General features: G+C 37.4%; 3 protein-coding genes across 3 annotated transcripts in view; 1 reads left to right on the forward strand and 2 right to left on the reverse strand.

Moving 5' to 3' along the window:
- The window catches only part of eri1 (exoribonuclease 1), a 5,991-nt gene extending 3,571 nt beyond the window's left edge, over nt 1-2,420 (reverse strand). Inside the window, exons 1-3 of the mRNA XM_016277680.1 lie at nt 2,051-2,420; nt 968-1,128; nt 677-893 (exon numbers count right to left, since the gene is read on the reverse strand). Of these exons, the coding sequence (XP_016133166.1) occupies nt 677-893; nt 968-1,128; nt 2,051-2,134 (462 nt within the window). The 5' untranslated portion in view covers nt 2,135-2,420. The remainder of the gene's footprint in view (nt 1-676; nt 894-967; nt 1,129-2,050) is intronic.
- A 323-nt stretch (nt 2,421-2,743) lies between these two features.
- On the reverse strand, nt 2,744-7,107 carry ppp1r3b (protein phosphatase 1, regulatory subunit 3B). Its single transcript, XM_016277626.1, has 2 exons — nt 6,902-7,107; nt 2,744-4,601 (listed from the first exon to the last, which is right to left on the reverse strand). The coding sequence occupies exon 2, from the start codon at nt 4,568-4,570 to the stop codon at nt 3,689-3,691; it is 882 nt and encodes a 293-aa protein (XP_016133112.1). The 5' UTR covers nt 4,571-4,601; nt 6,902-7,107; the 3' UTR covers nt 2,744-3,688.
- Nucleotides 7,108-9,513: 2,406 nt separating this feature from the next.
- tnksa (tankyrase, TRF1-interacting ankyrin-related ADP-ribose polymerase a) overlaps nt 9,514-10,090 on the forward strand; it is a 113,832-nt gene continuing 113,255 nt past the window's right edge. The window contains exon 1 of the mRNA XM_016277668.1: nt 9,514-9,541. Coding sequence (XP_016133154.1) covers nt 9,514-9,541 — 28 coding nt within the window. The remainder of the gene's footprint in view (nt 9,542-10,090) is intronic.

The following is a 10,090-nucleotide window of genomic DNA, read 5'->3' on the forward strand; positions in this document are numbered from 1 at the left end:
AAATTTTAAAACAAGCCCCAAATCAAATAAATACGTAACACAAATAAAAGAAATCTCTTCATATAAACAAACTAAGGCTTTGTCTGTGCTCTTTCCTTTTAAAATTAGAGGCAAAAACGGCATTTTAATCATGATCCAAACAAAGATGCTGCATACATGCAACATGAGCAGTTTTTAATCTAAATTAGATTGTATGATCTCGAAATTTGAAGTAAAAACAGAATGGTTTGACTTCAGTTTTGTGAAACTATGCATAAAAAATATCTGCATGAAACCGAAACGGCAGACGAGCTGAATGAGATGCACATTCACCCTCTGCCAGCAGGTGGCGCTTAAAGCGTTTCCTTGCTTTCCGCTGTAAACAAAGCAGCGCTGCACTTATGAACTTTAATATGCATTATACAGAGGCAAGAGGAAACGAAAAAATACCATCTAAACTTTTCTAAAGACAGTCAGTTCCCCTCAAACATACATTCATATAAATTCCTACCTCTAAATGAATCATGATTTGTTTAGCATCTCAACTGATTTGAATCGTCACATATTTGAATCGATTTTCAACCGGCTCACGGTTAATCGTTACATCCCTAGTTAACACTAAATATACTGTATGGCACCATGTTTGCCTGGGAAGAATCAAGCACACATGTTCCAGACTGTTCCCTCAGCAACTCACAATCTCCAAGGTGTGTATGTCGATCAACACCATGGGAAACTCAATGATTTCATGCAGGTAGTCAGGTGGGTTATTCTCTTCACATGTTGCTTCAAAATCCACCACACAGATGTAGTCAAAATATGTATCAGTGTTCCCATTTGCAGCAGCTGAATGCATCAGTTTTTGCTTTTTGTAGTAACTTTTTAGGCGCTTCCTCAGGACATCCTTAACTCCCCTGAAAAGAAACAAACTGTATGAGCGAATCTGGAGTAAAAGCCAGGTAAAACAAAAACAATAAAAGCTCTCTACCGCGTGTCAAGCTTCAGCTCAGCACATTTCACACGCAGCTCATCTCTGTTCATTCGGTTGATGGCGCCATTTGCCACTGCGATCTCTTTATATACCGGATCACTGAAATCTCCTTGTTTCGGTGATGAAGGCTTCTGCTTCTCATTTTTTTCACAGGAAGTCTAAATGTGAAACAAGGAAATACATTTTTTTTAGTGTTAGTGTTGTTTCATCCTTATGTGTTTATGCATTTGTTTCTTAATCAGAGAGAAATTTAACATTACATCACTTGCTCACCAATGGACCCTCTGCAGTGAATGGGTGCCGTCAGAATGAGTGTTCAAACATTTGATAAAAACTTCACAAAAATCCACACAACTCCAGTCCATCAATTAATGCCTTGTGACGTGATATGCTTCATGTTTCTAATGAATAAATTCATCATTAAGATGTTTTTAACTTCAAATAAGTCCTCTATCCACAATATCACTTTCTCCAGTGAAAATGTCGTCTCTTCTGAAGCAGGAGAGAACTATACTGTGCACAGATCAAGCACAGTTTACAACTGAAAACAGTGCAGCTAAACAAATATGTCAGTAGGCTTTTTCACTGGAGGAAGCAATACAATGGACTGTGAAGCGACGGCATGAAGTTAAAAACATCTTAATGATGGATTTGTTTATATCAAACAACAGCGTTTCACTTTGCAAGACATTAAATGATGGACTGGAGCTGTGTGGATTAGTACTTGTGTATTATTATGATATTTTTATCAGCAGTTTGAACTCTTATTCTGACGGCACCCATTCACTGCAGAGGATTCACTGGTGAGCATTAAACGTATTAATATTTTTAATGATGACCAGAGGGTTAAAAAATGTAAGTACATTTACATTTGGGGTGAATCACTCTAAAACAGTTAAAAGCAACTAAATAATACATATTTCTACTAAATATGAGTCAAAACAACACCTAACATAAGCCGACACTGACCTGTAATATAAATGATAGTGACTGTAACTCTCACAAAAACGTTAAATATTAGGAATGCATTATTTTGCCAGAGCTATAACTTAACGTACTCCGGCAATATTAGACACTCACATTCGCGCAGCAGTCCTCCTCTTCATCATTCTCAGACGCTGGAGTCTTATTTGCAGATTGACTGGTCTTCTTCTGCGACTCCATCAGTTTTGATAATTCAGTTAATTTCAGAAACACGTAACGTTAGCCTACGTTGTATCTGGTTTGGCGCGTTCACGCTCGGTGTCTCTTACGTAATCCGCTCCGGGCGAATGATAACAACCCTAATGCTTGTCTATATTTCTCAAGTTTCTTTTTTGTACATTGTACTTAAAATTAGCCCGTTTGCAAAGAATTGAACTTCTGAGTAGCTGCGGTTTCTTAAACGTGAACCAAGTAACAGACGCTGGGCCTGACGCTTCAACGTACACAGGAAGTAGTCATTGAAAGGTCGAACAATTATAGAATAAAAGCCCCTTCACATTTATTTCTTTTTACTTAGTTTTGTTACAAGTTAATTCGTTGTTACATAAAAAAAGACTTTTTATAATTCCAAATTAAATATCCTCTCAAAGTGTGTAAGTTTCTCCTATCTGAGGTTAATCAATCTGCAGAGACCAAGTAGTGACACTTGCAATATAAAAAAGGGGGGGGGGGGAAATCACTTGCAATATTATCCCCAAAAAACCACACACAATTCTCCTTGGTGTTGCTAGTTACGTAATTATATGTCATCTTTAAATGAGGACAATTTAGATAAGTATTTTTTGCTCCAATACTTTATTTGAAGGTTTCAATGACAAAGAACATTTAAAACATTGCATTAAAATGCAGATAATGAACATACCGAATACCATTGAGAGAACTTTTTTTTAACAATGTCTTTAAAGTGGTTCTGGCAAACCCGTATTCACACTCAAACAATGCAATTTAAAATGGGTGACAAGAAGTTAAACAACAAATTAAAGTGCCTACATTACCTTGAACAAATGATACACATTACATATGAACTTGTATCACTAATATCATCATCCTGTTGTGCAGTCAATCACAGTGAGAATCAGTCATAGTCAATTAAAATAAAGAAATGTAAATACTTTTAGAGTTTTACATTAAAAATGAGCTGTTCAGGAAAGAACAAAAACATATGAAAGAATTCGTATACATATATCCAGGCAGAGTACAACTCTGGTCTCACATTTTTTGGGGAAAAACACCGAGTTCTTTTTGGGTCATTCTGTCTTTGCTCTTAGCAAGGTTTTTCAGATGAAAACCATTTGCTGCTCTCAAAATTTTATGATCATGATTTACAGTTTAGCAGATATACTGGCCTGCAGATTTACTTGGACTTAATTCATTAACATTGTATAATTTTATAAAGGTCCACGCAAATCCATACAAACCGAAAATCAACCTTGAAAACTTTCACATAACCCTGCACAGAAACTAGCATTAATGCATTTGACAGGCACTGAAAAAACAAACAAATTTACCCTCAATTACATTCATATAGCACCATAAACACTATTTTTAAAAACATAACTCATTCTCTATTGAACAACATAATCCAATATTATTGACGATAGATATCTCAAGTGTCCATAAGGCTTCACATTCCAACAGGTCCTTGGTCAAAGACCAGCGTGTTTTTTTAAGGAGACATTTATCACAATGTTTGATGGATATGTGTGCAGGATAAACTGTCCCAAAAGTGGATTCTTAGTAATATGGACCGATGTCTTCATATCCAGCATAGCTTGGCCAATTGGGAAAGATTCCACGTGAGCATCTGGGGCTGCCGTATCGGTCAAAAAGAACGTCCCAATCGCTCACACCATATCGCTGGTGGTCAACCATAGAGTCATTTGAACTCTTCTTTAGTGCTGATTGAACAATTCTGTAATTCTGTCCTTGGTTGTTGTCCCAGAGCGTTACGCCATTGACCTCATAGCAAATGGCAAACTCGATGCGTTCATGTGGAGGCACCTGATCAGGCAAAGTAGCTCCGAATGAAAAGGTGTCACGGTTTGAGCCGGTGTAAGTGTCCTTTACGTACTGGCATTCTATGTCTGTGTGACTTTTCCAAGTGTCAAACGTAATGCGAAGCTTAACGGACTTCTCAAAGGAAAGGTTTTTGACTTTGACCGTCCCTGCTATAGATTTTTCCTTAATCATGCAGTGTTCGAGGCAGAGGTTTTCATTCTCTATACGTTGACGAAACTTTAAGTAGTCTGCAGACGGCTGGTCAAAGTCGAGGGTTAGCTTGTCCTTCCCTTCTGGCAGAGTCACCAAAGAGCTAAAAAACTGCACAATGTTGGTTGGGATGTCAATAGGGTCATCAAATTCAGAAAATACCTTTACCATCGTCAGGGCGAGGCCCTTGTGATCAGCAAAAGATACTTGTTTTTTGGCCCTGCCAGGTATCGCCACGTGTGCGCTGGCCCTATTCAACTCCAGCTGCTCCCTCGGAGAGCCGAAACTAAGTTTGGTACTTTGACACCGGTGCAGACATGGCCGCAAGGGCCTGCTGTATTTAGTCACCCTCGGGTTCAGGAACTCTTCGTTTGTCAGATAAATCGGCATGGCGAGTTCAATCGGCATGCTGGGTTCGTTGGGACGGCAGTCACGTGCACTGAAAATGCAGAAATTTGTATTAATAACCACATTACTACAGTGAGAAAGGTCTGTCCAGGTCTGTGAATGTTGGTTGAAATCCGATGAAATCTTCCAATATTTGACTAATTCAAATTTCACACTTGTACTTTATTATAGCACAGCATGAAATCTCCTTAACATATATACTCGGTTTAAAATAATCAAATCATTATGCACAGCAAACAGGGCTTAATATGGACTCAGAATCAAATAATTAAACATTAAGCAAAAGATTGCAGGCGGTGGGTCAAACAAGTTTATCTAAACTGGAGGCCAGGGAGAGGGGTTATGGAGCAGCATATGGAGAACCAAAGAGACTGAACTACAAAAGATATTGAGTACCCTCTAGTGTTCATAATTTGTAAAACATTTCATCCAAAATCATTAAAAGACAAGAATCTTAATCTTTACGACAAACAACCTGATTTTCAGACAAGATACTATCTAAGGGTCACTAAAAAAGGGAAATTTTGTTTAGAACCCCCCCCCCCCAATTTTCAGACTGGCGAGTATTGTAACACGGGGTGAGCTGCAACACTAGCAGTTTAACGAAGGAATGTCAAACTCGGTTCCTGTAGGGCCACAGCATTGCAGAGTTCAGCCCCCTCTCTAATTAAACACACCTGAACCAGCAAACCAATGTCTTTGGGATTACTTGAAAACTAAAGGTTAGGTGTGTTGGAGCAATTTGGAGATAAACTCTACAGGACTGTGGCCATCCAGGAGCTGAGTTTAACATCCCTGTTTTAAACAACTAGAAATCAGTTACATACATTTCTACTGCAGATGAGCAGCAACCACCTAAGGTGACAGTAGATCAGGGTTTCTCGAACCTGAGAGAGTGCAGAGTTGATCTAAACCCCCGATCAAACTCACCCTACCTGTGGTTTTCTAGTGATCCTGAAGACATTGATTAGCTTGTTCAAGAGTGTTTGATCGGGGTTGAAGCTCAACTATGCAGGGCATTGGCCCTCCAGGGCAAGACCTGAGCAACCCTGGAGTTGATGATGCAAGACAATAAACCCATTAATAAATATGGGTTTACAGGACAAAATAGAATTGCCATATAACTTGCACAAGATTTTCATCTACATGAAAATCTGATAGAAATGTCATAGCTGAGGAGATGGGGAGGGTTGACACCATTTTACAGTGTACTTCCCATATAGATTGTAGATTGCTGGCCTATATTTGCTACAATAGTTAGAATAACTAACCTATAAAAAAGGTATGTTTTTTGCTTTTTGGGAGTGTTTTTTTGTTTCCATTTCCTATATTTCTATTCATCTACATGAAAATCTGATAGAAATGTCATAGCTGAGGAGATGGGGAGGGTTGACACCATTTTACAGTGTACTTCCCATATAGATTGTAGATTGCTGGCCGATATTTGCTACAATAGTTAGAATAACTAACCTATAAAAAAGGTATGTTTTTTGTTTTTTGGGAGTGTTTTTTTGTTTCCATTTCCTATATTTCTATTCAATTTTAAACTATTTTCAACACTACTTTGAACAAGTAAATTCTGTGATTAGGCCCTACCACAATAAACTCATGTACACAATTTAAAACGTCTAGCAGTGTGTTTGGTTGTAACAAGAGCACTCTTTGTAATTTTACATTAATTTACACAATGTAAATGTAAGCAATAGGTTTAAAATAAATACATTTAAATAAATTTAAAAAAACTTTAATTTATAGACGGCAAATTCTGAGAATATAATTTCAAAGAGTCAGACAAAAAAAGCTCCCAAAAATCTCTTGTATCCATATACGGTCAGGAACAATGAAACATTGTTCCAGTCTGTCTAGGTGAGGCGCGAGAAAGATTAGCTTTAGATTAAAACAGAAAATGGTGATTTGAAATAATAGGCAATGGCAATTAGCTTTAGAACCAAATGCTTTCGCACCTGTTGAAGCTCATTTGCAGTTGCAACTTTCGCCCAGGTCCAACATACCATCACGCTTTATCATACTGCTGCCTTCGTTTCTGATCAACCCCTCCTCTCTTAATCTTTGATTTTGATTTTTTTTATCCCAATGTTATGCAAGATTGCTTTCCTTTTCCATATCTATTAAAAACGTTAAGCCTAATATCATATGTCGCTCTGCGTCATGGTCTTCCTGGTTTGCAGCCGTTTCCCTGGGCACGACCATGTTTAATAAAAGTTTAGATTAAACATCTCTGCGTGCTGGAACACGAATCAACTCAGCGCTCTTCCAGTGCTCTTTAAACTGATCCAGGGAAGCAAATCGAGAGCATAAGTTCATGCATACCTGTGTCACGGCATTTAAGCTGGGTCAAACTTCTTCACCAAGCCCAGTGTCTCGTGTTAGTGAATGCAGCTTCAGCTCACTAGAGTAATACGCTCGTGCTAATGTGCGTCCGGAATGAGCGAGCCTTCCTATCTGTACCGGCCGGCACCAAAATTACATTTTTGCCGATGATCAGCCCGTGTTCACGTGAACTACCTGTTTGGACCAATCACGGCAGGCTACAGGGGCATGCATGCACCCAATGCTGATCAATGGCATGTCACGTGACTGCAAAGACTAGGGGTCAGTAGGCCATGTCTGGAGGCCCCCTGTGTTTTAAAAATATCCACCACTTTTACTTCCATAAACATGAACCCACTAACTTCTAAATGCTTTCACATTCTATGACCAGTGCAGATAATGTTTCAGTTCATTCCCATTAGTTATTCTGGGATTATTGTGTATCTGTGTTAACATATGTGCATTGAGAATGGAAATGCAAAGGAATGTGTTCAGCACTGTTGTCTAGTAGGGGACAAGCACTCTTGAAACTGATTTGTTTGACATCCATGGTTGTTGACTAGTTGTATCATGTGACCTTTTATCACAATTCAGACTTTTTTCTTGCATTTCTGAGTTTATATATCACAATTCTTTCTCACAGTTCTAAGAAAAAAGTCTGAATTACACAATATAAACTCAGAATTGTGAGATATAAACTCACAATCGTGTTAAAAAACGTAGAATTGTGAGATACAATGTCAGAAAAGTATACGCTTGCAATTGTAAGACAAAAAGTCCGAATTTTGATTAAATAAGAATTGCAAGATGTAAACTCAGAATTCATAGGGGAAAAGTCTGAATTGTGAGAGTTGTGAGAAAAAAAGTCAGAATTTCACAATATAAACTCACAACTCTAAGAAAAGTCAGAATTGTAAGATAAAGTGTCAATTACTTTTTTTTTTTTTAATTCTGTACCAGAAAAAAAAAACAGATTTGTGGGATAAAGTCAGAATTCTCAGAACAAAGTCAGAATTGCGAAATGCAAACTCGAATGTCTGAATTGAGAAATAAAAAGTATTTTTTTTTAAATCCTGTGGTTGTAATGTTCTTAGTTTCTGGCCTTTACTAGCATAAATCAATCTAAAATGAGTGTCCAACATGCCAATCACATGTAGATGAAGTCAAAGCAACATGCAATGAAAGAAAAATACTGACTACTGTCTGTCAACAGCGAAACAGAATCTAGCTGATTTTGGCTCAGGAAATTGTGGTGTCAGTAATTAATCTAATATCCTATCTCTATCACTGTGCATAGCATGCAAGTCTATTTGGACAATTTAAAAGGTTAAGTAAGGTAAATACAGTATTTTGATCATGTGCATAATTGTGTGCATCACCTCTAAGCAATGTTGTGTTCAAACATCCTTTCTCTGCTCCCAAAATCCCAATATTTTACTTTATAGTGGACTTTATTAAGACTCTATTTCCTAGTGTTTAAAATGTATATATATATATATATATATATATATATATATATATATATATATTAATCTTAAAAAAATAAAGCATACACATAAACCCAAATAGAAAATAAAAGTAGTTATCAAATAGGCATGTGTCCTATTCTGTGTTCTAAATTCCTGAAACATTGATGTCTCATATTTTAAAGCAGCCAATGCAATCAAATCTGTATGTGTGAAAATATTCAGATGTAACCCTCTTTGTAATCGTTAACATTTTCATAAGCAACTGTAATTTAAAGGGTTAGTTCACCCCAAAATGAAAATTCTGTCATCAATTACTCACCCTCATGTCGTTCCAAACCCGTAAGACCTTCGTTCATCTTCGGAACATGAATTAAGATATTTTTGATGAAATGTGAGAGCTCTCAGACCCTGCATAGACAGCAACACAACTGTAATGTTCCCAGGTCCAGAAACGTAGTAAGAACATCGGTAAAACAGTCCATGTGACATCAGTGGCTCAACTTACTTTTTGAGCTCAAAGAAAACAAAAAGAACATAATTTATTTAACAATTCTTCTCCCCCGAGTTACGTCTTCCGTCATTTTGGAGAGTAGCCAAGAGTGTAATCGAAGTAATCAGGGTTGTTTACGTTCAGGGGAAAAGCGCGCATGAACAATCGGTGTAATCAGCGTTGTTTACGCTTAAGGGTGAAAGTGCGTATGCATTGTGATTAGGGTTGGGTACCGAACTCGGAACTTTTAAGGGTACCCACCGAATTGCGTCGGTACTACCGAGTACCGATTCACGTTAAATCAATCGGTGCTAAATTTCGGTACCTGAGAACGCATCTGGGCGCATATGCTACAGAGAGAGAAAGAGAAACCCTGTGACGTGAGGTCACCCCTGCAACTCGTTCAAAAAACACACAGGGCAATCCGAAATGTTCTGAAGTGTGGTTACATTTCTAGGGCCATATGGTTTCTGAGAAAACGTGGACGGGATCGTGGAGGCCATTCATAAAAACGTAAGTTACTCTATAGTGCAGAATGCCACGGAATTCGTCAACTTTGGACGAATAAATCAAAAGTAGCCACTGCCACTTAATTCGAATCACGATATGAACTAGTGTCTGTGAATATTAAAATGTAAAAAGACGGTTTAAATATGAGTCCTGCATGTTCCCCTTGCCTCTGTAAGTATGAATGGCGGAAATGCGGTTTTGTTTACTACACAAATACTGAAGCACGCTTGACGCTCGCGGTGATTTCCGGCCTCTGTGTCTCACTATATGATGGCATGAACACAAAAACTTAATCTCCAGAGCTGCTGTGAGAGTCACTTCGCGAGAATTTTACAGTTTCATTTGAGAAAACTAGCGTCATCATACTGTATACACACAGAAACTTCATGGCCACCTCTCAAAATAAAAGTACGGTTTAACATGTAACAGAAATATATTACTCTTGTATTACTTTTGTACAGTATAATGTACATATTTAACTATTCCATTTTCTATCAAATTTAAATAAAACAATTAAATGATCAAATAAAAATAAATATTACCAGATGAATCACTTGTAGAAAAAAATAATACAATTATTAGTCTATTAAAAAAATGTTTTAAAGGAATATTCACACAAATTTTCTTCCATGTATTAATTTCAACATTAAACCTCAGTTTGTTTGTAAAAAATAAAAGGGTTTAATTTTCATTTGATTTAAAATAAATGTTTAATGCCTT

This window comes from Sinocyclocheilus grahami, unplaced genomic scaffold, assembly GCF_001515645.1.
Source record: "Sinocyclocheilus grahami isolate Dianchi unplaced genomic scaffold, SAMN03320097.WGS_v1.1 scaffold114.1, whole genome shotgun sequence".
Classification (NCBI taxonomy): domain Eukaryota; kingdom Metazoa; phylum Chordata; class Actinopteri; order Cypriniformes; family Cyprinidae; genus Sinocyclocheilus; species Sinocyclocheilus grahami.